Source organism: Drosophila yakuba, chromosome 3L, assembly GCF_016746365.2.
Source record: "Drosophila yakuba strain Tai18E2 chromosome 3L, Prin_Dyak_Tai18E2_2.1, whole genome shotgun sequence".
NCBI classification, from domain to species: Eukaryota; Metazoa; Arthropoda; class Insecta; order Diptera; family Drosophilidae; genus Drosophila; species Drosophila yakuba.
Window position 1 is genome coordinate 8,027,770 of NC_052529.2, and position 25,921 is coordinate 8,053,690.

Below are 25,921 nucleotides of genomic sequence, written 5' to 3' on the forward strand. Positions count from 1 at the left end.
AGCTTATAAATAAATTATATAAAACTTTATTATGGCAGCTTTTTAAAGCACAGGTCCATCCAACATGTAGAACATCTAAGAGCATTTTTGATCCATTAAACAAGGCATATGAAATTAGAAGACATTAATATGTTACATAAAATATACAAGAGCAGATGTTTATTGCAAAACAAATTTTTTTCTTTGCGTATAAATTAGTTATACAGTTAAAAAAGTACATAGTTTAAAAATAATTTGTTTTGGTATTATAAGATTATTTTTGGTATATTCTGGTACAACCAGAAAGTAGTTTTTGGTATATACTCGTTGGCAGGGTGGCCAATCGTAACGGTCGCAGTGCGGTCACTCTGTTCACGTCCCGTCACGCAAGCATCGTCGTCCATTTTTGCCAAGAAGCGAGACGAAAATTTGTAAATTATAGCAGGCGAATCGCAGAGGACGGATACCTATTGACAGTGCATTTCAGTGGCCTTTGGAATACTGCTCAAATAACCAGCAAGCAATAACTTTACTAATATCTACCCACAAACCTAAACTAAGAACCTAAATCGAAGTTGGAACGTAAATGTACGTGCGTATGTGCCAGCGGAGTAGTGGCACAGTAAAAAAGTAAATAAAGCGCGTGTGAAGTGGTGCAGAAAGAGAATACACAGTCGGACGGCAAAACCGAGAAACGTATTAACGTAAGTGCGATGGTTGGAAAAGCTAATTCATTTTTTGTTCCGCTGAAAAGCTGATAATGATATGCGATTCGACCATTTTTAAAATTTCATGAAATCAACATTCCAACTCACAACGGTGTGCGTGTGCGTGTCTCTGTGTGTGCATGCGAGAGTGAGACAACTAGTGTGATCGCTTTGGCTGCTGTCGTTTTGGTTGCGTTTTTTTAAACTAATCTCAGGCATTTGTCAAGTAAAAGAGTAAAACGTAAAACTCAAAAGAACTTTAAACATGGCTCTAAAAATGTATTAATTGTGGGCAGAAACAGCAGTAGCAGACACATACACACGTGTTGCGGTTTATCGAGAGGGCAGTGTGCGTGTGTTAGTGCGGAAAACAGCTGGTACAGCTGCCGCTGCAGCGAAGAAGAAGAGGAGAAAGAAAAGGGGAGAGAAAGAACACGCTTATTATCCTGCGTAGTTTTCTTTTATCGGTGGTTGTTCTGCTATTAGGTTACAGTTTACACTCTTCTCTGTTTTCTTATTTTCCCTCTGCATTGCTATGCATTTTGCCTTTGTCGTGGTGGTTTCTTTCTTTTTTTTGTGTTGTCGGCCGTCCTTTAATTGCGCTGCGCCACTTCGTTTCATTGCTTTCCTATGCTGTTTCTCCTTCTCTTCGGAGTTTCTGGATTCGTATTCCGATTCGGTATCGCCCTTTTCCTGTGGCAACACCAGCTGCTTGCAGGGCATCGGTGCTGTCGGTGATATCCGGAAAAAGCTAGAAACCCTAAATAAGCCAATTTAATTAAAATATATTATTCTTTTAAATGTAGGTTTTACAAAATTTGTGTCATTCCGTTCTAAATTAGCCATGACACTATTAGAACATAAAATATGAATAATATTCAATTTGATTGAAAAATATTATTTAATCGTGACGAATGTAAAATTGAGGGCAATAAACGAATTTTTTTGGTTGGCTTAAATTTGTTCACCTCTCTTTTGCCATGAATATTTTGTCTTAAAACGGACGTCATCGAAGTCATTAAACTCTGGCTAACCTGGCATTTTAAGGTTTTTATTGCCATTTACCTTTATTTTCTATTGGTTTTTTTTTAGAAATATAATACAAGCTATTATAAATCATTTTATTTTTGGCATGAGTAACTGTACTTTTTTATGCAATAATTAACTTGAAAACAAATGTGGATCACCTTATAGTTTACGAAGTCCAACCTAGGGATTCACCGAAATGAAAGCCGCTGTATTTATAGCTCTAAAGCATCTGCTAGCTACCTTACCCCTTTTAATTATTTCCGAAATCACGCCCCATTAAACGATAAGATAAGAGAGCGTTTAATAATTGTTGCCCATGCAATGCAGATCTAGCGGGAAAAAGAACAATTTGCCAGCACTGGCAGCCATAAATCGCTGCACCATTTTCTTTTATCGGCTGCGTGTGCGTGAGTGCACGCCTGTGAATCCTGTTTTTTCCTGGAAACCAGTTTGTGGCCGTCTTTTCTCTGCCAGCAAGGTGTTCACTTCACCTTACTCATTCATTGTTTGTTTGGCCATTGCAGCCGACGCTTGATCATCCATCTGCAGCATCCATCATCCGGAATCGAGGCAATAATCAGCAGCTAGCGACAATCAAGCAAACCATCTATTCATCAGCAGAGCACCGAGAAGTAGAACCTCAATCATAGCGATGGCCTGTGCAACCCTGAAACGCGCCCTTGACTGGGAGTCGATGAACCAGCGTCCTCCGAAGCGCCGCCGCTGCAATCCCTTTGGCCAGGCCGGTAACAACGCCGGTCCATCGTCGCCGTCCCGTGACCGCGATGGTCCTAGCACCTCGGCTGGACTGCCCCACACGCCCAGCAACCGATTCGCCAAGGACAACACCGAACCCAGTCCGTTCAGCGAGGCGTCGCTGGCCAAAATGTCACCAGGTGAGTCAATCAGTTTAATGTCCCCGCTTGTGCACATTACCTAAATGCAACCTTCACCTATCCGAATTACAGACAAAATGGCCGAGAGCTTGTGCAACGAGATCAAGAGACTGCACAAGCGCAAACAGCTGCCGATCACCTCGTCGGCTTTGGAGCGCATGCAGGATTCGGAGTCCAGCGGATCGGAGATGGGTCCGGAGAGTCCGCGTCGCCCGGACAGCCCACAGAACCTGATGCGCCACGGCGAGAAGGCACTGTTCACGTTCAAGCAGGTGCAGCTCATCTGCGAGAGCATGATCAAGGAGCGCGAGAATCAGCTGAGGGAGCGCTACGAGTCCGTGCTGACCACCAAGCTGGCCGAACAGTACGATGCCTTCGTCAAGTTCACATATGATCAGATACAGCGTCGCTACGAGGCAGCGCCTAGCTGTGAGTTTAAACTAAAATACTTTATGGTTAAAATGCTAATTTCCTTATCTTTACAGACCTGTCGTAAAGCTGTGTAGGCAGCTGGAGCCTCAAAAAAAAAGAAATTAATAATTGCACTACGATCTTATGTGACGGTAGATCTACCGCGACAACAACAGCCCTCATAAACTAAAACAAACAACAAATAAGGAAACTAAAGCAAACGCAAAACAAACCAACAAAAAAAAACCTAAAAAGCAAAAAAGAGAAAAACAAACAAAAAAAGAAAACGAACTACAACATACATCGTGTTTAATATATTTTGAAATACACGCGAAGAAGAAAGCAGTTATAGTTTATGCCTAGATTTACATATATATTGTATCGGTTAGCAGCAAAGGGATGAATTATTTAACAGCAAGCAGAAACCACAAACGAAAGAAACCAACAAAACTTGTTAAATTTATGTTTTTCACATAACGAAAATTCTAAATAAAATGACAAATATCTAATATGAAGAACTATAAGCACACCGCCACTGCAGACATATATGGTGCATCCGTAGAGAGAACGATTCAATGAAACCTCAAACGTAGCTTCGTACATACATAACTGACCGACAGAATTGGCAAATATAATGTTAGGTACACATGTAGCATATAAGGTATGATGTAAAACGTATCAAACTACATATATTGTTTTTTGAAATAGTAATTTATGAGCGGAAGGCCACGAGCGAAGCAACAAAGATAACTCACAACTCATGAAGAACACTTTTCATAGTTTATTTTTGCATATTGGTTGTACACTAAGGCGAGAAACGAACGCTTGACTTTGCCTGTTTTCTCGAGTATCGTTTGTTAATTGTTTCTTCCTTTGATGCGAATTATTGCTTTACACTATACGAAAATGAATACTGAAAAAAAAGAGGAAAACACAAACGTATAAAAGTTATTCATAAAGTCAAATTGAACGCTTTCTTATAATAAACGCTTGACAGAAGATGTTTCATGTTCATTACAATTATTTTTTCACACCTTGAAGAATATATACAAGAATATATGATATATATATATTTTTCAATTACCGCAATCATACATACTTTATATTAGTAATTTAAACTTAAAATTAGTAAAGAAATGCCATTTTTATATTAAAACAAACAAAAATAAAATGATGAATTGTAGAAGCCCGCTGGTCTTTTCTTTTTAAAGCTTTTTATTCTGTTTGTGAAGAGATCTTTTAATTTCATCCGTTTGTAACCCACAATATTATTTATACCAAACCTTACTTTCCTAATAAAACTCAATTGGTTCAGGTTGTTCCAAATCCAGCTAATGGTAAATGATTAACAAGATTTTTTAATATAATTTGCAAATCTAGCAAAACTTGGGCTTCTTCTTTAAGGTGGGGAAAAGACTGAGCACAAATTCATTTTGTGCAAAACTTTCCATTTATGAATAAAATTGAATACATTTCTACTGTGGTTTCTCCAGACTCTGAGAATATTCATTTTGATTTATTGATGTTTGTGCGTTCAACAGAAATTTTCCAAACTTAACACTAGTTAACTAAAAATACGCTTGATTCACATGCTTACAATTACATAATAATGCATTAAAAAGTCTTCAATAATAAATACAATTAGTTCAAAACTCAATTGAACGGAATGAGGAGGGTTATCTTATCATCATTATCAATTAAAAGCCGACGTGGAGCGTCTCCCGGCTAAAAAAAACTTCGATATTCAAATTCCACAAGTAAACTAAGGAAAGACTCGACGCGACTCAGGGGGGATCTGACCCGGAAGGCACTACAAATGGTAGAATGCAGTCAATAATACAGGGGAGCTGTGAAAGGAAGGGGATCGATGGAAATTTCGAAATAAAAATATCAGTCGGTATGGTTGATTTCAGCATGTTTGCTTTTCGAAGAGCGACATCGATATACGAATGTGGAAGAGCGAATGGCTCTGAGAATCAGAGATGCTTCTTTTCCTTCACCGGCGAATCCTTGGCGCTTTCCTGCCCGGCAGCAAACGTCGTTCGGGAGAAGGGATCCACACTCGCATCCCTGAAGGTCTTCTTCTGGGTCTGCAAACTCTTTGCCGGCGCCGATGTTGCCGCTGTGGGTGTGGTCGCCGCGGCTTGGGAGCTATTCAAATGCGTTTGGCTCCCCTGACGACCCAATCCTCCGATCATGGACTGGTTGGGACTAAAGAAAGCGGCCGATGCTGTACCATTGCGCAAGCATTGATCAGATTCGCCCCCAAAAATGTGTGCTGATGAATTGCCGGACAGCGGGGCATCCAGCCAGCAGCGCTTCACGGATATGGCCAATTGGTCCTTGGCCTTGAACATCTGTTCAATCATCCCATCGATAAGGGAGCCAAGTGAATCATATTCATTGGGCACCATGCCATCGACACTGCTCTCGAAGTAGCTAAACATAGGAAACCAAACACGCGTCCTTTTGGAGTCGCTTTGCATGAGAGCCTGTGAAACGAAGGAAATATTAGATAGTTCAATATTTTGAGGAGAAATCATTAAGTGCTTACTCTGTTATTAGCTAGAGTATGATAGTACAAAAACAGACGGGAGGTGATATAGAAGGCCACAAACACATCGATGGAGTAGTGCTCGTGGGCGGCCAGGATGAAGAATATGCCAAACATGTTGAGCAGCCAGGTCAGCGTGTGCAGGAAGTACAGATTGCGCGGCGTGTCTGAGAGATCAAAATAAGTCAGTGAATACAAATTGGCAATAATAATACTAACTCACATTCTGTGATGAAGAAGTTGAGCAGGGTCAAGGCCACCGTGTGACCACTAAACATATAATCGCCGCAGGTCCTTACGCCCTGAATGGACATGCCCAGGCCGCTCCAGATGCGATAGGCCCGCGACATGCGGATGATCAAGGCGCCCACCATGTCCACATTGGGATCATCGATGGCAAAGTCCTTCTGGCTGCACTGCAGATGCGTTCCAGGCACGCTCAGCGATGTGATCAACATGGTGACGCAGCGCAGCAGGAAAACCGTGCCTGCCAGAGCGAAGAAACGCCTCAGAAGGACCAATCTGTACTTGTGGAAGATCAGGACGACCACCCAAATGGTGAACAGTAGCGAGCCGGTTATTTCGCACATATTGAAGGCCCACGGAATGTGCGGCACGTTGTCCAGGAAGATGTCCGGTAGCGGTGGATAACGCTTCATATCCGGCACCCGCTCATGGACAATAACCATTGTTAACGAAGTTATCCAGGTGACAACGAACGAGTAGCCTGTTGATGGAACAGAAAACTTAGTTACCAAGCGGATTCAGACTGTGACTAACATAGCTCTGCACGTGTAAAAAATAATCATGACATCGGCAATTTAATCTGGAAACTCTAGGCTAGAACAAATTAAATCTTGAAAGTGTTGCATATACTTTCTATATATTTAATTGCTAAAAACATTTATATTATTAAGTTGAATCACAATGATGACTAAACACGATTTCGTGGCAAATAAATACGTTTTTCTGAAATTCATCTTTGTTTGTATAACAACTTAGTATATAAGGCGCAAACCGTTTAACAAAGGAAAGAAACCTTTTTCAGTTTATTATTGTTGGTAATGTATTTGACCCCATTCTGACAGTGATAAAAGTGTAATATTTACTACCCAAAGAATTATCTTTCAGTAGCTTTATCTGCCCAAAAATATAGACTTATCTATTGAAGTGGCCATGACAAAAGAAAACAAACCCAGTCTGTAATGATAAATGCATTATCGAAATAAAAAGCCACTGATAGCAAATTAGCCCAGATAAGCTTATTGTTTTGTTTTGGACTTTGTTCACATAAATATTTAATATATTCTTGAATGCAACATCTGTTTACAGACCTTTAAGTAACGCATATTAAAAGCGGAACCTTATCAAAAACTAAATCAGATTAACAATAATACAAATCAATATGCACTTGGCTACAGCGTCTATGTTTTCTTTTGCCGCTAAGCTGTTGAAAATTTCCAAGTAAAGTAAGTCAGCCGTTTGAAGGGTATCATAAACAAATCGGAATTTGAAATTTAAGGCACGCAAAGTTACACAAAAGGCTCAAAGCCCAAGCTCACAAATAATAAAACCAGTAAGCCAGAATGAGAGGCATATGAGTACACAAATAAATGCGAGCGGCGTCTCCACAAATAACCTCCAAAGTGCTCGAAATAAATAATAGTAATGCGTCACTAGTGGGCAGAAACTATTTAATAATAATTAGAGTGACGTGTTTAGAAGTCACAGCAAATGAACCCATGAACTCGAAGGTAAACTCGTTTACTTTTGTAGGATGGGTATAGTACAGAGACTATAAGTGGGGATTCATGACGTATGGTCTGATTAAGCATTTATAACATGCGTGACATTGAACTTATTATTGTTGGCTTATCACTTGGGTAGTGATTATATTGGCTGATGAACTCCAGAAATAATTGTGCTAATTAAAGCAACGTTTGTCACAAGGAAAGAGGGAAACATGACAAGAACTAATTGTAAGACATTCAAAAAGATCAAAGTGTATGTTTTCCCTAAGAACCACAATATCAGTATATAGTATATTTCAAGAGTGACCAATACATTTTGCTTGAAAGTTAATTGGGCAAAGCGCCAGTAAACTGAATCTGCGTAATTTATATGTCATAAGCACCTTAGCTTGCAATCTACATATGTACATATACATAATAGTCATTCCCATGGGGAAACCTCTTACTTCTCGGTTATCGCAAGGAAAGTTTATGCCTGAATTGCGCTATAGAGAAAAGCTCTCGAGAATTGGCACACGACCGATAAGCCCGTAGAAGCAATCAATGGACAATTGACCTTCGTAATTGAAGGGGGGCAGGTTGTCGTCGGTGGGAAGTGTGGACCACTCACCTAAGCTCATGGCGGTCTTGAAGTATTCCGGCGGCACATAGCGTCCGCCCATGCGCAAGTAGGTATCGCAGTCGGACACATAGCTGGGGCACTCGACCTGCGGACAGGGGCACGTGGATGACGATGGTGGACCGCAGCCGGTGCCGGCTAGTGGCATGTAGACCGAGTTCCCGCCATGGCTCTCGATGCCCAGCATTACCGATTCCGCAGAGCTGTTCTTCACCAGCAGCTGTAGCTTGAGCACCGCCAGCCAGAATTTCTTGAGCTCCCCGAAGGTGAGTTTGTAGCCCAGCTTGTAGCGCATATCCCGTACATCTTCCTCGGTGAGCGAGAGCAGCACCTCCCCGTCGATGGCCTCCTGGCGCAGGCAGTCGAGCAGTGTTCGCGAAAAGTGCTCGGTGTAGGTGGCCCAACTGGTCACATTCTCGATCGACCAGTGGGCCACCAGCAGTGGATCCACGGGCTCCGGATCTGGCGATCCATTGGTCAGGTGCTTATCTGTCCGGGTCACCTCATCCATTGTGACCAATCCGCCGCCCTCGGAACGTGGCTGAGTCACCGGATCGCCAATTTCACCGTCGCACATCGCGCTTTCTTTTTTTTCCGTTCGGTGTTCTTCTGGCTGTTTTCTTATGCGTTCCAATTTTGCGATTTATCCAATCCAAAACAATTGTGCGGCCGAATTCAGACGGAGTGCAACATTATTTCACTGCTGGCTGCTGCTGCGGCGCATAATTAACACCTCACTTATTGCGCGTCCAGCGTTTGTTGATGTAAAAGCACATTTAATTTTTGGTTTGGTTACTTGTAAAATTCAGACTACTCAGTTGTTCCGTTCAGAGAGCGAGCGAGAGAGCAGAGCAGAGCGACTATGCTGCGGGCGGGAGCGAGATAACAACGGCGAACAGCTGTTGGCGGATATCGATAGTTCTTGGGCATGCCATTGTTATCGTTGGACAGTTACTGTCGCAATAACTGCGTGTTCACACTAAAAAATTGTAGAGCTTGGCTTTGGAAAATAGCACAAGACTTAAAGGCCTAATCTTTGGTCTTGCACCGTTTAATATTATTTAAAAATTTAAACATTTGAGTTGTATAGACAAGTACAGATAATATATAAAATAACGCTTGATTGAAATAAATCCCTTTCGATACACACGCATCCGATACGAAGAAGTGGAAGAGTGGAAACGGCCTGCAAAGCGAACATATCGAGGCGACAGCTTCGTTAGCATTTTGCGAGCGGCAAAGTGAATTAATTGTCCTCGTGCGAATGTCTAGACTGCAGTAATCCTTGAATAATATGAAGAAAGCCAAGCCGCTGCTGCACGACCATCTGATAACGATCCGAGTAAAGAAGGTGCGTCAAAATTCCGAGTTCATCCCCCCACACTTTCCCCATTGCCAGCTGCCCGATAGCCGGTAAATTCCCATGTAAAGCAGGAAAAAAAAACACAAAAACCCTTCGCAGGGCGGCGAATTTGGGCAAGGGAAAACAAGGTTAGGTCCGCAGGCTACCCGCATCGTGTGCTAATTGCGCTCTACTTTCGATTTCAGTACCTCGAGGAGCACATCGGGGAAACCTACCTGGATGTGAAGCAGATGACCAGGGAGTTGATGCAAAAGTACCCGGAATATTCACGTCGCAAATTCGGACCCTTCAGACAGCTGGTGCACCAAGGTAAACATTGGACTTGGGCGTGTGTTTGTTATATTTATGTCAAACAATATTTATATTGCAGCGTTCTCGATCATATCGGAAAGCTACAACTTGGACAAGGTAAGCAGTTCCGAGGAAGATTGCGTTAGCGAGGAATTCGAGGCGCCACCCACCAATAGTGTGATGAACAATATGATGAACAGCCTGTACAGTCAACCAAGAAAGCCGCTGGCGCCCAAGCCGATCAGCGAGCCCATCGATATATCCAGTGGTGATGACAACGACGATGACTCGAATACAAACACCACCAACGGAGATGGAGCTCCAGCTGCTGCTCCTCCAGCAGTTCAGGCCAACGCCTTAAAACGCCTAATGGAGGAAGTGCCGGAGATCGCAGTCGCTCCAAAGAAAAGTGGGTTACGAATGCATGACTCTTTGACTTAGTTTAATAACCTTCTCTATTAGCAGCTAAACCGAATACTATTCACGTCGCCCAGACAGAGTCCGTGCAAAAATGTGAGTTATTTGATTTACTTTAGAAAAATGTATTAAATCGTTTGCTTTAGTGCATCCAGGTGTGGGGCATCGGGCTAAGAATCATTTAGATGACGCCGGTTCGCGGTCCAAAGAACACCGTAATGCACCAGGCTTATATCAGCAGTTGCACCAAAACCAAAATCGGGACCGCCCGAGGAAGTACAAAAAGGAGTTGGAGGTGCAGCACACCACGGAAAGTTTCCGGGACATTGGCGGCATGGATAGCACCCTCAAGGAGTTGTGCGAGATGCTGATCCACATTAAGTCGCCGGAGTTCTACTTTCAATTGGGATTATTGCCTTCGAGAGGTTTATTGCTGCATGGGCCGCCAGGCTGCGGCAAAACCTTTCTTGCTCGTGCCATTAGCGGGGTTTGTTTTATAAAATGAAATTAAATCGTTAATTCATATATTAACTATCTCTGTTCTTCAACACAGCAACTAAAAATGCCTCTGCTGGAAATACCGGCCACGGAGCTAATTGGTGGCATCTCTGGTGAGTCGGAAGAGCGGATTCGCGAGGTCTTTGAACAGGCCATAGGCTACTCGCCGTGTGTGCTTTTCATCGATGAAATCGACGCCATCGGAGGGAATCGTCAGTGGGCGTCCAAGGATATGGAACGTCGCATTGTGTCACAACTGATAAGCAGCTTGGACAACCTTAAGGCCAACGAGTTTGGTCAATCAGTTGTCGTCATCGCGGCCACCACGCGTCCCGATGTCCTGGATCCTGGACTACGTCGCATCGGTCGCTTTGATCACGAAATTGCCATACACATCCCGTCGCGCAAGGAGCGGCGTGAAATCTTGCGCATCCAGTGCGAAGGCCTGTCCATCGATCCAAAGCTTAACTATGATAAGATTGCCGAGCTTACACCGGGATATGTCGGTGCTGATTTGATGGCTCTCGTCAGCCGAGCAGCTTCTGTGGCTGTGAAGCGTAGGTCAATGAAGAAGTTCCGTGAACTGCACGCTGCCAGTGAGAAGAACATGACAACGGTCACTTTGGATGACGACGAACCGAGCGAGGAGGCAGGTGAAAAGGCTGAACAAACAACTGTTGCTGACTCAAATGATAAGGAAACTGCAACAGATGCAGAGGCCGAGCCAAAGGCAGATGGTGACAAGGAAACATCTGATAAGGAGAAATCAGAAGTCGAGTTACCTAAAACTGAAACCCCCGAAAAAGTGACCAACGGCAAATCACCCAAGAAATCGCCGAAGAAATCAACGGATGCAGCCATGGAAGTAGACGAAGTCGCTAACGAAGAGCCGAAAAAAGTCGTTGAGCAGAAAGTTGACTCCTCCAATGACGAATACTACGAACCCACGCTGGCCGAGCTGACCAATTTTCTAGATAACCCGCCTGAGGAGTTCGCCGATCCAAACTTCTGCCTCACTCTCATCGATTTCGTAGATGCCATTAAGGTGATGCAGCCTTCCGCCAAGCGCGAGGGCTTTGTTACAGTGCCGGACACCACTTGGGATGACATTGGTGCCCTAGAAAAAATTCGCGAAGAGCTTAAGTTGGCTGTTTTGGCGCCAGTCAAGTATCCAGAGATGCTGGAACGTCTTGGGCTGACAGCTCCATCAGGCGTTCTGCTGTGCGGTCCGCCAGGTTGTGGCAAAACTCTTCTGGCCAAGGCTATTGCCAACGAGGCTGGCATCAATTTTATATCAGTGAAGGGGCCCGAGCTTATGAACATGGTGAGATAATTGAAATTTTGTATCTTTCTTGCCTTGCCAATCATCTGTGTATTTGTGTAGTATGTCGGCGAAAGCGAGCGCGCTGTGCGTGCCTGCTTCCAACGCGCCCGGAACTCTGCACCCTGCGTCATCTTCTTCGACGAGTTCGACTCCTTGTGCCCCAAGCGATCGGATGGCGGCGACGGTAATAATTCCGGGACTCGTATAGTTAACCAACTGCTGACCGAAATGGATGGCGTGGAGGAGCGCAAGGGTGTATACATATTGGCGGCTACCAACAGACCGGATATCATTGATCCGGCTATCCTGAGACCCGGTCGCCTGGACACCATTTTGTACGTGGGTTTCCCCGAGCAGAGCGAACGTACTGAGATCTTGAAGGCCACAACCAAAGTAAGATTTTGCTTATTTATTTTATTTAATAAATTATATTTAAATCACTTTTCTTTTGCATTGCAGAACGGAAAGCGTCCGGTTCTGGCCGATGATGTGGATCTTGATGAAATTGCTGCCCAAACTGAAGGCTATACTGGCGCTGACTTGGCAGGACTGGTTAAGCAGGCCTCTATGTTTTCCCTGCGCCAATCTCTAAACAATGGCGACACAAGCCTTGACGATCTGTGCGTACGCAGCCAGCATTTCAAGGAAGCTTTACAGCAGCTTCGCCCCTCAGTTAACGAACAGGTAGGAATGTTTCAATATCTTGTTATTTAAAATTGCTTATTATGTATCTACTTTCTTAACAGGACCGCAAAATATACGATAAACTGCGCCTGAAATACGCAGCTTCTAGGGTACCCAACATGAATGAATAGTAACCCCATCAACATTGTTTGTTGTTTTAGCCGATAAGAATCCTCGCGAATCAAATAAATTTAGAATTGCGAAAGTAACGAATAGTTTTCGTAATGTTACCCAGAAAAAAACATTGTAATACTACATAATTTCAACGTAATTTTCTTTATTGTTTGTATTAATTTACAAAATAAATTGGAAAACCTACTTTTAAAGATTTAAATTTGAAGAGCAAGCTTATATTAAACCTTACGTTATATGTATGTAAAAAAAGAGACCGTTTATTTGGGTTCATCGCAGTTAAGTTTGACTTACTTATTTAATCTAAAATTTATTTTATTTTATATATACGTTCCCACGCTAATCCCAAAACCAAGTTTTAAGCTCATCGAATAACCAGCGGCATTTGTGAAGAAATAGTGGGTTTGCCACGGCTGGTCAGAGTGGCGCCATCTCCACCACCTTGCCCATCACGACTGAGTCCAGAACGTTTTATCGGTGGATAACGCGGCTCCATTTGCCGCGGAAAGAGTCCTGGAGGCAGGACTTGAATGCCCTCGGGCAGGTCCTGTGTTTCACGTGCCTTGAAACTATTTTGCAGCTGTACGATGTCCTCGTGCTGCGTGCGAACCGTGCGCTTTGATCGTTTTTTCTTGGACGTGGTTTTGGCACAATCGCCACCAGCCGTAGTGGCTTCTTCGGTGGACGTTGACGTTTTCCCGATTGCCACGCCCTCACTACTGGTTTCGTAACGTGACGGTCGCGGTGCTGGCATTGGTGGATCATTTTCACGGGCAATCTGATTTCGCAGGTCATAGGAGCGCTTGCACATCTCACGAATCCCATACCAGCTCTCGTGTCCAATTTGACTGATCATCTCCACTGGCGGCTGGAAGCCGAGCTCTCGTGATGGCAACTCCATCACCAGAGCCATCGGCACCTTCAGCACTCCGTATACATAATCCACAACGGATCCGGCAATGGTTCGCTTGGTCAGACAGCTGATGCTTCCCGTTCGGTACTCCCGGCCATTGTAGGACTTGATCGCACTCTTGCCGGAATTCGCCAGGGAGCTTAGTTCGCGCCAGAAAAGCGGATTGTCACGGCAGTAGCCCCAAGGATACATGATACTTTGGCCATACGAGTGCAGGGACAAAAAGAACAGAAGATTCGAACTCATCCTGTCCAGAATGCTCCGCATGGCCCGGGTCTCCGGTTCGGAAAAAGGACTTTCACCCTTGTATGTGTTGCGGTTGATCTTGCTGGGTCCGCTGTTCCAGAAGACGTCGTAGTTTCGATTGCAATCAGTGCCCACAAACTTGGTGGACTTGTGTGGCCGTCGGTTCTTGCGCCACTTGGGATTCTAAGGAGTTGGTTGCATCGTTTACAATCCCATGCTGGTAATTATTATAACGAAAATCCTTGCTTACCTTCGTGCGGGAATACTCGTAGCCATCGGGATTGACCAGCGGAACGATGATGAAGCGAAGCTTCCGGAGCACCTCGATGTTCCTGGTGTATCGCTCCGTCAGCTGATAGATGCAATTGAGGGCCGTGGAGATGGTAATCCATTCGCGGGCATGTGTGCCCGCCTCTATGAAGACGGTTTTCCGGCAGTGCTCACCCACGTGGATCACCGGAACGGTGAATCGTCCATTGGGTGCGTGGTCGAAGAGTCGCGGTGCGTGTTCCCGCATCTGCGGCGATAGCTCCACGTTCTCCGAGTTCATCCAGTTGATCTCCAGTGCGCGTACCTCACGCTTCTCGTGCGTGTGGCCCAGGATGTGGACGTGCACGAAGTGGGGATACCGCTGGGCCAGATACTCCAGATACTGATTGATCTGTTTGTACTCCAGGTAGGTGTGCAGGATGTCCGGTCGTGGGATAACCAGTCTGCGTAGCGCCGTAGTGGCAGCATCACGATTGCGATCCTTGGCCGTCTGAGTTTTACGTTTGGATATGGTGGCCATCGTAGGAGAATACGAAACAATTTTTACGGAGCAACAAACAAGAAAACGATTTATCACTTGAGATTTTAAGTATTTCGCCCTTCGTATGAGGCACAAATGAATACTGAGGCTGAGAAACTAGCCACTGACATCCGGGTGGAATTACCCAGGCCTGCTGGGTGGCACACTCACCTGGCACTTGATGTTCAGGTGCAGCCGCTCGACCACGAGCAGAGCCAGCCGTGCGCCCTGCTTGGGCTTCTCCTCCATTGTGCGGGCCTGGAGCAGCGGACGCTTGGGTTTTGTACTCCTGAATGGCGGAATTTGTACTCCCACAGAAGGTCCAACGCCCATTGAGTTGCTCCTGCTGATGCACTGCCAGAAATTCAAACTAAAACTAAAACTTAAGTTCTAACTACCTTTTTATGCTATTAAATTGCTCCAGATTAGCTAACAAATTGCTTGCATTTAACTTTTAGCTTAGCTTTTTTTTTACATTTGTACCTTTTACTTTTATCAGTATATTTTGTAGAAATTAAACTACTTTTACCCAATTAGATTTTTCTTTGTGTGCGCAGTTCGCAGTGGGTAAATGGGACAGCGACAACGTTTAATAAGTTGGGCACGGTAGCATGTAATGCGGAATTGGATTTGGATTCCGGCTCGGAATCCCTCAGCCTGGCTGCAGCTGCCACAAAACGCAAATATGCTAAATGTCAGACAGGAGGACGGGGTGGCTTGACTGGTGGGAACTGGTGGATAGGAGCAGGAGGAGCACGAGCGGCGGGAAAAGGAGCAACGGCGTGGGCGTAGAAAAGCGCAGGAGGCGCTCACTAATGCAAATAAACAGGGACTTCAGGAGCTGGCGTGCAGCCTGGGAAACGAGCCAGGATTTGGAGGAGGAGCCACTGCTGTCCTTCTCCGGTTAAGCGTTTTGCAGCGAAGTTCATTTGTGGATCTGTGCTTCCTGATTACACTGAGTTGCAGGGAAATGATTATGTATATAATATATATTTTAATAATAATATTAGTATTTTTATAGTTTTTATACATCTAAACAAAAATTTTGGTTCAGTGTTGATGAAATATTTAAAATATATTTTTAAAAAATAGTTTTTAAAATAGTAACCTACCTTTATAGTACAGCAATAATATTCATCTCGCTAAATGAGTTATTGAGTTTGGAACAAGTAATGATCCAGTTCATATCTTGAACTACATATCTTCCAAATTTTTCCCACAACTTGTTGACGAGTGTAATATGTTTCCTATGTCCTGGCAAATGTCATGTCAACGCAAAAGTCAAAAGTGCGCGGCAGGTCGGCGTTGTAGTAGAACCACCCGCAAAAATTCACGGAGTTTGGAGCCGAGTCCTCAACGGAATCCATATAAATTGTTATAAATATGTATGGCATATAGCGGGAGCAACGCAACCAGTTGATTTATACAGGAAGCATGTTCGTGTTGATTTTCATTTAACGGTCTTTTAGTCAACTTCCTGACACAGTGACTGCCATCTATTTACGTCCACCTATGTCTACATAATACGTTGTAAGTCCCTTTCCGGTTGAATACCCTTTCACTGCCAAACTATCGTGTATAATCTAATCGTAGATGTTAAGGAACTTAGTTAATTAAACATTTGTGTAATTAAAATGCCTATTTATACGTATTTTTAGTAGATTTCCTATTCTTTCTTTTTAAATTTGATATAAAATGATACTTTTTTTAGAGCAAATAGGTTTCACTTTAACATTAATTTAAATTTAAAGGCTTAAAGTCCTGCGAAAGCTATTTACATTGAATGTTTCAAGAAACTATACCTTTAAAATACTATTTGCAACTGATTTCTTCCTTTTTTCAGTGTAAACTATGCATAAACACGCAAGGACTGAAACCAAATGGATGAATGGAGCAAGTGAAGCCTTTCCCAGTCAGTAAGTCAGTCGGCTGTTGCTCGTCCTTTTTCGGGGGTAAAAGTTAAAGGGGAAACCCTTTTCAAGTATGCATTATGTCATTAGCATGTTGGCCAATATAAAGGACCAAACTTTGTTGAATTCGGGCCCTTTTTTACTTCCAGCCTGACGGCTGTCTCCTGTCTTTTGTTCGAGTTGCGATGACGAAACGTAATGTAGCATAAAACTGTTTGTGAATTAACGAAATTCCAAACAATTATACCCAAACGAATGCGGATTTGCTGGCAAATTTGTTGTGTTGCCTGGACCTGCCCCAATAAGCTGGATTTTTTGTCATGTGGCAGGGCAATTTAACTTTGTGCAATTTGGCATAGTTTGTGGGGCAATATGCTGATTACTTTGATTGCTGAGCGAGTACAAGATGATTACCCACTCTCCGGGCCAATAAACACTCTATTAAATAAGCATAAACACTGCAAAATTAACTTATTTAGTTTCAAGCATACATTTGTTTATACTAGGTGTACAAATGTTTCTTTGATACGAGCATCTATGCAATAAGTTGAATTTAAATCTGCGCAGCTCGCAGTTCCGTTCCCATGCAAAGATTAAAGATTGAAGATTTCATGTTCATGGTTAAGGCCAAAACGCATCAATTGTCATCAGTGGCTTTTTCAGATGCAAATAATTCGGTCGAAAACGCGACAAAACAATGGCCAATGCCTTGAGTTGAACAATACCGAAAGCCAAATAGATCTCTCCTTATACGAAACCATAAACATGTACATATATAAGCCTTTAAGCTAATGCGATCGTCGCGTGGAGATTGTGAATTAATTTGCCGGGGAAGTTGAATGCCCTTTGGGCTGCTGTGAAGTTGTGGCGGTGTCTGAACATGGTTAATAAATAAACTAAAATCTAAAATGATTTAGAACCCGACTAGAGAGCGCTGGCATTAAGCCAAGTGGTGCCATTAAGCCGCAGAAGTCGCACAAATTTCAATTTCAAATGTAAATTATTTCATCCAAACAAGTTGTGTGTTTCTGATCGGTTTAGCACCGGAAATATGCGAGTGGCGGTACGATTGTTCATCTGTCGTGTCTCCCTATCGAAAGACTGCAGGCGGAAGTGCCTGAAGCTATAGCCAAGTGTTATAATTACACACAATAGCGGTCCGAAACGAATGGAGCCGAAAGCAAATATAAATATCAGTCGATGAGTTTTGGACGTTGAGTGACCTGGCTTCTGGCGGCGATCACAATGATGATGATCTCTTCACGTATTAATGAACTCAATAAATGCGTATTTAGATGCCAATTGGTAACTGTAATGAACTGAACCCATCACACATCATCCATCGTCTATTGCTTCCGGCTATTTTGGGCCCAGTAACCTTGTCCGTTTTTGGCCACAAAACATTCGAAAGTTCAGTGCTCCAAAGTATGGAGCATCTACAACACGAGCACATCTTGAACTTTCAATTCAGACCGCAACAGAACACTCATCATCATGACATTAGGAAGCGAGTTTGTATATAAAAACCAGAAAATTAACTATCAGCGGCTTCAGAATCGATTCACGAATCGCCATATGCGGATGCAAAAGCCACAAAATAAGCCAGAACAAATTGTTAGTGCGACCAACAGTGATCAAAAGTGATTTCGAGACAAACAAGTTTTCGATCTAAATAAAGAAATAAAAAAAAAAAAACTAATTCCCAATCAATTAAATAAAAGAAAAAGTACAGATTAAAGGGAATCGAAACGGTGAATAAATTATGCAAAAATATCAAAAAGTTCTTAGCCGAAAGTCGAGATATTTATAATGGCCAAGACGCGTGCCCAAAATCTTGTCTCGTGACGCGTTTGCCGCATTATTTCGGAACTCTATATAAACTGGCCGCAAAGCCCGACCTTGACACTCACTTTTCTAAACAATCGACTCTCGGAACCGAGATCATTTTTTGGTCTCTGCCTTTTTTCTTTTGGCCAAGATCTCGTCTTCTTTCTCGGCCGCTTTACAAACCGCCCGTCAGTCTTTCGCCGGACCGGAGATGGAACGCACGGATCGCGTCCGCTGAACAGTGTTTAATATTATAATATTTTCCCTAAGCTAATCACTTTAACTAAGAGCACTCGAAAAATTGAAAACTCAAAACTCTTACCCAATCGACGCCAGCGTGCAGCGTGCAAACAATAAAACAAACAAATAGCCAAACAAAAGTGCAAAATAAAAAAAAACAAATACGTGTGGCAGTCCATGCAACTGCATATTTTAATACATAATTAGCCACAGATCGTGGAAGCATCTCGGTGCAAGTGTACAGCAAACTATTGTATATATATATATATATAGTATCCATATACATGGCAAAAATGTGGCAGGGAATCGTGTGCAGCTTGACTTTATGCCTCGTCGGATTGACGGCTTTCGGCCTCGCCAACAATCTCGCCGGCTACGAAGGGTAATCATCAGCGGCTACTCGCATTAATTATAAATTACAACGTTACCGAAAGGTAGCATTGTAAACTAAAAAAAAATATGAAATACGTAATACATATCAATCAAGCGGCTCTTCTGTGGGGCAAGTCATTAATTGAAATTGCTTTTTATTTTCGTTGTCGGTTAGTTGTTGAGTGCTTCCAGCTGATAAACGGGTTTTCGCATCTCTTCGATGATCAGGGCTAATTCAGCAGGTTGTGCTAACGAGGACGACCCCGCCTCTCGTCCTGAATCAGTTCAAAGGCTCCAATGAACACGGTTGTGTACATCATCAGGCCATCCAGCATATTGAAATCGTTTTGTTTGGAGCGATAGGAGAGATACGGAATGGCCGCAATCGCTGCCAGCCAAAAATAGCGATTGTGGTGAAAGAACCAATCGACGAAGTCCTGTAGAAATTGCAGCATTTTGCTTCTCTTTATGGGCTCGGTTTTTAAATAGTATTTTTGGATGTGATTTGCTTGGATAACTAGTTTAGAGGTATAATATAAAATCAAAGGGTACTTAAACTAAAATGCTAAGAAGCATGAACCAAATTAAGATTTAAAGAGAATAAAATGCTAAGAAGCATGAACCAAATTAAGATTTAAAGAGAATAGGGAAAAACTGAACACTTTTTCATCAGGATACAACATTTTGTCAAGTTAAAATTCACCTGGGCAAATTTCCGATATAAAATTATTAGTTTTCAAAGTGTACTAAATTTATCTTAACTATTTTTTTAAAATAGTTTGCTAACTTATTGAATATTTTCAATACTTTTTGTATTAACATAAATTGCTTTGTATTGAAAATGGTTTTTTTTCGTTCAATAAAAAACCTGAGATATTTTGGCCACTACTGCAGTTTGTTAAACAGCTTAAGTGTACTAAATTTGTCTTAATTATTTTTTTAAAATAGTTTGCTAACTTATTGAATATTTTCAATACTTTTTGTATTAACATAAATTGTTTTGTATTGAAAATGTTTTTTTTTCGTTCAATAAAAAACCTGAGATATTTTGGCCACTACTGCAGTTTGTTAAACAGCTTAAAATATGCAAACATCATAAGGCCTCATCTAATCATAGTATAAACAAAAGCGGCATGTTTTTAAAATATTTTTTTTTCTATTGTTAGCCAAGTCCATGGTCGTTGGCCGTGATTAGAAGTCATCATAATGAGCAGGGCTAAACGTTTTGTCGTTTGGTCCAACTGACCAACAGTTGGACATTCAGCAATTCCGTTGATAATTGCCATACATTTGTAATTGGCAAGCGATCGCAGTGCAAATTGTTTGCCAAACATGCCACGCCTCCTGTCATTGGACCATGTGGCGTATGAGTGATGAGGGCATTGCGGTTGCACAGCTTCCGACTGGAAGTTCGTATCTAAGTAAAAGACTAACTTCCGATTAGTACTGGCCAGATGTTTTGTTTCCTAACCTTTTTTCAAGTTCAAAAACATTAAGATATGCATGCAGAGTGATATAAATTTTCACAAGGTCGCGTTGCGTTGGACAATAGGCTTTGATTTGGTCGAAAAGGCGTTGGGAAAATTTCGAAAAATAATCGTAACTTTTAAAGATGAAAAATGAGCCAACAGCACGGGGCGTCTCATTAAACTAACAACAAATGCCGTTGGCCGGCTCACGTGATTAGCTTTTGTGTGGCATATAATACAATATAATAGCGTATCAAAATGCCCCCCTCTGCCACCCACGAAATCGCATAATGCAAACGAGATAAATATGCAGGGAGACCTAAGACTTGTTGCCTCACAATTTCGTGTATTTTCAAAAGTGTGTGTGGAATTTCGAGAGATGATAAATTGGCCACCGATTCGTGCGAGGTGGCAAAGAGCCAACAAACAGCGGCCAGCAGTCGCTTTGCATAAATTTATGAATCAACAACTCATTTTGACGCCAGGCGAGGGCGAGCCATAAATTAATTTGTTGTCCAATTAGTTTGAGACATGTGGAGCAATCATCGGGATTTCCCGCCGCTAGATTATGATTATCTGTCTGGGTATCAGTTAATTAGAAATCACTAAAACGGCATATCACACTCTTAGTTTGCTGAAAAAAAACTAGCAATAAGTTCCAACATGTTTTGCTGTTAAATTAATTAAACGCCTGTCAACTGAATGTTAATATTTATTTGTCCAAACATCGCGTATCTCTACAATGAATTAATTAACACGTATCTACCAAAACAATATATAGCCCAACCTTGACATACTAACTAGGAATTATGGTTTTAAAATTGCTCGCAAGATTAACATTACCTAATTTAATTTTGGCCTCAATAAGTTTAGCAATATATAACATATTTTATTTAAAGAACATTCAAAAAATTTAAGGCTTATAGACATGTAACAATTAAAACTTATAGCACTTAACAAGAACTTGCGATTTAATGTTAATATTTTTTTTTTTTCAGTTATACAAAATACACGGTGCAACATGGAGACGAGGATGCCTTCAAGTACATGGTTGAGCTGCAGACGAATGACGCCGAGCTGGACTTCTGGCTGCTGACCAGAAACTCCTCCGTTCTGACAGTGAGTCCCAAGCGGAAGACCCAGTTCGAGGCGCGTCTGTCCAGTTTGGGAGTTAGCTACGAGATGCAGCCGCTCATGGAACTGATGGCGGCCCTCCAGGCGAATAGTTCGTATGCGGAGGACAACTACGATGGGGAGTACGAGGAGTGCCAGCAGGAGGAGTGCGAGGAGGCGGAGCGACCACGTCGCAGGAGTCGTCGTCAGGCGCGCGGCTTCTTCTCGCACTATCCACGGTATCACGAGGTCCTCAGCTTTATGAGTGGCTTGGCCTCCAGATATCCGCAATACTGTCGCTACGAATCCTTGGGTCGTTCCAACGAGGGTCGGCACATAGCTGCACTCTCGATTTCACTGAACAGTAGGGTACGTCCTCGTCGAGTGGCTTATATTCAGGCAGCCACCCACGGACGAGAGTGGATCACCACCCAGACCGTTCTCTATTTGGCCTACGAGCTGCTGAGCAATCTGCGCGCCTTCACAAGGGTCCTGCAGGATGTGGAGATTTTCCTGGTGCCTCTGGTCAATCCCGATGGCTATGAGTACACTCACACGACGGTAAGTGGGGGGTGCATGTGTGTTCTAATGCTTACTGCATTGTGTGACATTTTACCTTACCATATTTACCAAAGCATATAATCAACATAAGTAGGATACATTTGTCATGTCGTTGCTGACAACATTTAAGTATTTTTTTTAGCAAGAAAAACTTTCAATTTGTTTAACAACGAAATATCAAAGATTTAAACATGTGTTGAACAAGTCTTGCTCATTTATCTTGTAATACATATACGCTTTAAATATCCATTGAAAGGCTGAAAGAAAACACATAAATTATTTGAGAGAAAAGTGTCATGTGAAAAGTGTTTAGATGTCGCGGGCTTTAAAATACATTTTGAAATATATCTTCAATGTTCTCGCCTGCTCATAAACTGCTAGTCTAAATGAACAAATATAAGCAAATAATCATATATATATTAAAATAAAATATTATAATAAATATATAAACTAAATCCATTGCAGGATCGTTTCTGGCGCAAAAACCGCCATCGTTATGCGGGTCATTCCTGCTCCGGCGTGGACATCAATCGCAACTTTGGCAACCACTGGAACTACCAGGGAGCCAGTCAGAATGTAAGTCCCTCGTTGACCCCGACATTGACCTTCGCCATTGATGGCCACGTGATATCTGTAATCCCCGAACCCTTTCCATTTCCATTTCCATTTCCAAATACCAACAGCTCTGCTCGGAGGTGTATTCGGGCACGGCTCCCAACTCGGAGCCGGAGACGTCGGCGGTGGTGAGGTATCTGGAATTCAATCGAAACCGTGTGAAACTCAGCCTGGATGTTCACTCATTTGGCAAATTCATTTTTTATCCCTACGGCTATGCGAAGTGAGTATGAGTATGGGAATGAGTATGGGTATAGGAATGAGTATGGGTATGAGTATGAGTGTGAGTGTGAGTGGAAAGTGCAGTCTCCCTGATTTCCATGTTGCATGTCCGAAAATCCTCGGCACTGGCAGTGGCAATGGCAGTGGATGTGGCTGAAGGCTCGGCCAGCGGGTGGCCCCGAAAGAAATTCAATTTACTTTTCAATTATTTGCTAAAAGCAATTAAACGCGAATATTTCTGCCAATGCAACCATTTAATTCATTTTCGTTGCACTGTTCGTTAAATATTCAAGCTTAGGCTGCATACTTTTGAACATGGCAGGGAGAATAATAATTCTTGAAACATATGTAAAGTGATTATAAAATATTACATATATATGTATTATATATTTAAACAGTGTATTTAAAATATTTAAAAATATTTGATGATGCTAGCTAAAATTCTTAAGATATTAAACAAATAGTTGTATTATTTTCTATGCCGATTTCGGTTATTAACTAAAATATTCAATGTTTTTCATTCCCTGTATTGTTGCATTAATAGTTATTTTTTCCATATGCATACACCTTAATAACGAATATTTCTCTCTGTGTAGAAACACCGTGCCACCCACCGTGGGCACACTGCGCTCCGTGGCTCTGAGGGCCGCCAACCAGATCGGCAGATACCGTGGAACGCGCTACACCACCGGCACCTCCGCCTCCATTTTGTACGAGGCATCCGGCAGCTTGGACGACTTCGCCTACGGCAATCTGGGAATCCCGCTGTCCTACACGCTCGAGCTGCCCGGTGACGAGTTCCACGTGCCCGCCCACGACATCATCCACGTCTGCAAGGAGACATTCGCCGGCTTCATCGAGTTCATCCGGCATGTCAGCCTCTACTAGGAGGTGCCACTGTATTTGCTAAGCCTTTGGGCAATTGAATTTATTGTTTGTTAAAACTAACATGATAAGTGACCTCGTTGTTAAGCATTAAAGAGATGAATAGATGAATAAATATATCCATAAAAAAATTTCTTTATTACTTTAAAGAATATATATAATATATATTCGCTGATTTTATATGCATTTGCCAAATGAATTGCAGATTTCAGTTAATTTAAATTTGAGTAGCCAAAAAATGAAAAGAAAATTAATTAAATATATGAAACTGAACAATTGAAAAACCATATACAATTTTTTTTCCTATATACTTATATTTGACGAATAATAAAATACAGGGTTCTTTTTACTATTTTATTTATATTTTTGCAGCTTTCAATTCAACTTTAAATTTATATTTATGCAGCTTTCAATTTTACTTTAAATTTATATTTATGCAGCTTCCAATTTTGCCTTAAATTTTAAGTTTAAATGAACTGGAACTAGTGGCTTTTCTAAAGCCCTGGATATTAAAAGGGGGAACTACTTAGTTGCTTTTATCAGTTATTTATATCATAAAAGCGATCCGCCTTTTTGGTATCGTAAGCTGGCGGCAGCGTCTCCAATAAAGTGATAAAAACGGGTAATGCGATCAGCCCCCGTCGCCAGTGTTTTAGCCCAGTCAATATCGGACTTTCAGGCAATAATGGCTTGGCCACTCTTGGGTTTGCTAACTCTGCTGCTATGGCAGCCCATGGTGCTGTTCGCTTGGCAGGATTACAAGGACTACAAGCTGTACGAGCTGAAACTCGAAGGAGCTGAGGAGCAGAATCTTGTGAGGAAGTGGTCGACGGAGAATCCCTTATGGGATTTTCACAAGCCAAGTCGAAATGAAAGCGTACTAAAAGTGATGATACCACCTGAAGAAGCTAGTGGGTTTATTGAAACTTTAAGAAACTATCATTTGGAGTACAAGGTTTTGATAGAGGACTTGGCACCACTGGTGCAAGCCCAACGAGCTGAGAATCTTGAGAAGAAGTTGCTCATCCAATGGCCACACATTGATGTGCTATCAGTATTTTATACCCATTCGGAAATCAATGATTATCTGGATAGTTTACCCGAAAGATATCCCAAGCGAGTCCAGGTGAAACAATTCGGCTGGAGTTACGAGAGACGCGCCCTCAAAGTTTTAACTATTACCAATGGAGATGGCAGGCGGAACAAGCCAGTGATCCTGATTGATGGCACGGTGCATGCCCGGGAATGGATATCACCATCGATGGCCCTATATATCATACAGCAGCTATTGGACCACTATGTGGATAACCAGGAGCTCTTGCAGGACTACGACTGGGTGATCATGCCGGTGGTCAATGCGGATGGTTATGAGTACACCCACACGGATTCTCGTTACTGGCGTAAGACCCGTCGACCCACCAGCAATCCGGATTGCATTGGCACGGATATCAATCGCAACTTCGGCTACGAATGGGGCCACGATGAGGGCTCCTCTTCAGATCCCTGCGAAGATATTTATCGTGGAGAGCGAGCATTCGACCAACCCGAGTCGCAGGTCCTGCGAGATGTGATGCTCCATTACAGGGGACGACTTAACTTCTACCTCTCGTTGCACTCCTATGGCAACTACTTTCTCCTGCCATGGGGTTATACCAGGTAGGTCAGCAGAGATAGCAAATAAACCAATTTTATTTTATATTATTTGATTCCAGCGACTTTCCGGATACGTACCAGGACATGATGTCTGTAGCGGATGCCGGAGCCAAGGCGATCATCTACTCCACGAATGGAATATATAGCTATGGAAGCACATACTACGTGCTATATCCCACATACGGCGGACTTTGCGCTGGGAGTGGTGAATGCCACAGTTTCCATGACCATGGAGCTGCCGGCTGCTGGCTTCCAGGGTTTCGATCCCTGGGTTTCCCACATCGAGCGTTTGGTCACGGAAAGTTGGGTGGGAGTGCGGGCCATGGCCGCCGAGGTGATAAGACGCTATCCGGCGTAATCGGGCTGTAAATAAACAGACATTAACTTTGATTTGCTCTGATTTGCGGGTTACTCGTACGGCAGTGGCTTGTTATTTATGGATCCATTTGT

The 25,921-nt window shown here is 42.7% G+C and overlaps 6 protein-coding genes and 1 long non-coding RNA gene across 9 annotated transcripts; 5 read left to right on the forward strand and 2 right to left on the reverse strand.

The window, feature by feature from the left end:
- The first annotated feature begins 335 nt into the window (after positions 1–335).
- On the forward strand, positions 336–4,021 carry LOC6533310 (akirin). Its single transcript, XM_002094000.4, has 4 exons — positions 336–683; positions 2,240–2,611; positions 2,684–3,040; positions 3,097–4,021. The coding sequence occupies exons 2-4, from the start codon at positions 2,368–2,370 to the stop codon at positions 3,105–3,107; spliced, it is 612 nt and encodes a 203-aa protein (XP_002094036.1). The 5' UTR covers positions 336–683; positions 2,240–2,367; the 3' UTR covers positions 3,108–4,021.
- Positions 4,022–4,498: 477 nt separating this feature from the next.
- On the reverse strand, positions 4,499–8,787 carry LOC6533311 (sphingomyelin synthase-related 1). The gene is made up of 4 exons (XM_002094001.4): positions 7,938–8,787; positions 5,800–6,303; positions 5,577–5,743; positions 4,499–5,514 (listed from the first exon to the last, which is right to left on the reverse strand). The coding sequence occupies exons 1-4, from the start codon at positions 8,521–8,523 to the stop codon at positions 4,999–5,001; spliced, it is 1,773 nt and encodes a 590-aa protein (XP_002094037.1). The 5' UTR covers positions 8,524–8,787; the 3' UTR covers positions 4,499–4,998.
- Positions 6,311–6,836, forward strand: LOC120321637. Its single transcript, XR_005561361.1, has 2 exons — positions 6,311–6,637; positions 6,711–6,836. It is a non-coding gene; the product is annotated as an uncharacterized LOC120321637 (long non-coding RNA).
- A 350-nt stretch (positions 8,788–9,137) lies between the features above and the next one.
- Positions 9,138–12,907, forward strand: LOC6533312 (nuclear valosin-containing protein-like). Of its 3 annotated transcripts, none has more exons than XM_015194411.2 (9): positions 9,138–9,297; positions 9,495–9,618; positions 9,680–10,009; positions 10,063–10,113; positions 10,164–10,504; positions 10,571–11,839; positions 11,900–12,232; positions 12,299–12,523; positions 12,586–12,907. In XM_015194411.2, the coding sequence occupies exons 1-9, from the start codon at positions 9,241–9,243 to the stop codon at positions 12,652–12,654; spliced, it is 2,799 nt and encodes a 932-aa protein (XP_015049897.1). In that variant the 5' UTR covers positions 9,138–9,240; the 3' UTR covers positions 12,655–12,907. The 3 variants fall into 3 exon arrangements, with proteins under 3 accessions (XP_015049897.1, XP_002094038.1, XP_039230930.1); XM_002094002.3 differs by having other exon boundaries at positions 10,066–10,113; XM_039374996.1 differs by lacking the exon at positions 9,138–9,297 and adding an exon at positions 9,416–9,437.
- On the reverse strand, positions 12,896–14,710 carry LOC6533313 (carboxypeptidase B). Its single transcript, XM_002094003.4, has 2 exons — positions 14,065–14,710; positions 12,896–13,997 (listed from the first exon to the last, which is right to left on the reverse strand). Exons 1-2 carry the CDS (start codon positions 14,602–14,604, stop codon positions 13,020–13,022), a joined length of 1,518 nt encoding a protein of 505 aa, XP_002094039.2. The 5' UTR covers positions 14,605–14,710; the 3' UTR covers positions 12,896–13,019.
- Positions 14,711–18,421: 3,711 nt separating this feature from the next.
- Positions 18,422–23,949, forward strand: LOC6533314 (carboxypeptidase B). Its single transcript, XM_002094004.4, has 5 exons — positions 18,422–18,963; positions 21,421–22,096; positions 22,562–22,672; positions 22,780–22,934; positions 23,530–23,949. The coding sequence occupies exons 1-5, from the start codon at positions 18,866–18,868 to the stop codon at positions 23,819–23,821; spliced, it is 1,332 nt and encodes a 443-aa protein (XP_002094040.2). The 5' UTR covers positions 18,422–18,865; the 3' UTR covers positions 23,822–23,949.
- Positions 23,950–24,476: 527 nt separating this feature from the next.
- Positions 24,477–25,861, forward strand: LOC6533315 (carboxypeptidase B). Its single transcript, XM_002094005.3, is given in 3 exon segments — positions 24,477–25,474; positions 25,531–25,650; positions 25,652–25,861. Coding segments are annotated over 3 exon segments (1,269 nt in total). The 5' UTR covers positions 24,477–24,503; the 3' UTR covers positions 25,830–25,861.
- Positions 25,862–25,921: the final 60 nt, after the last annotated feature.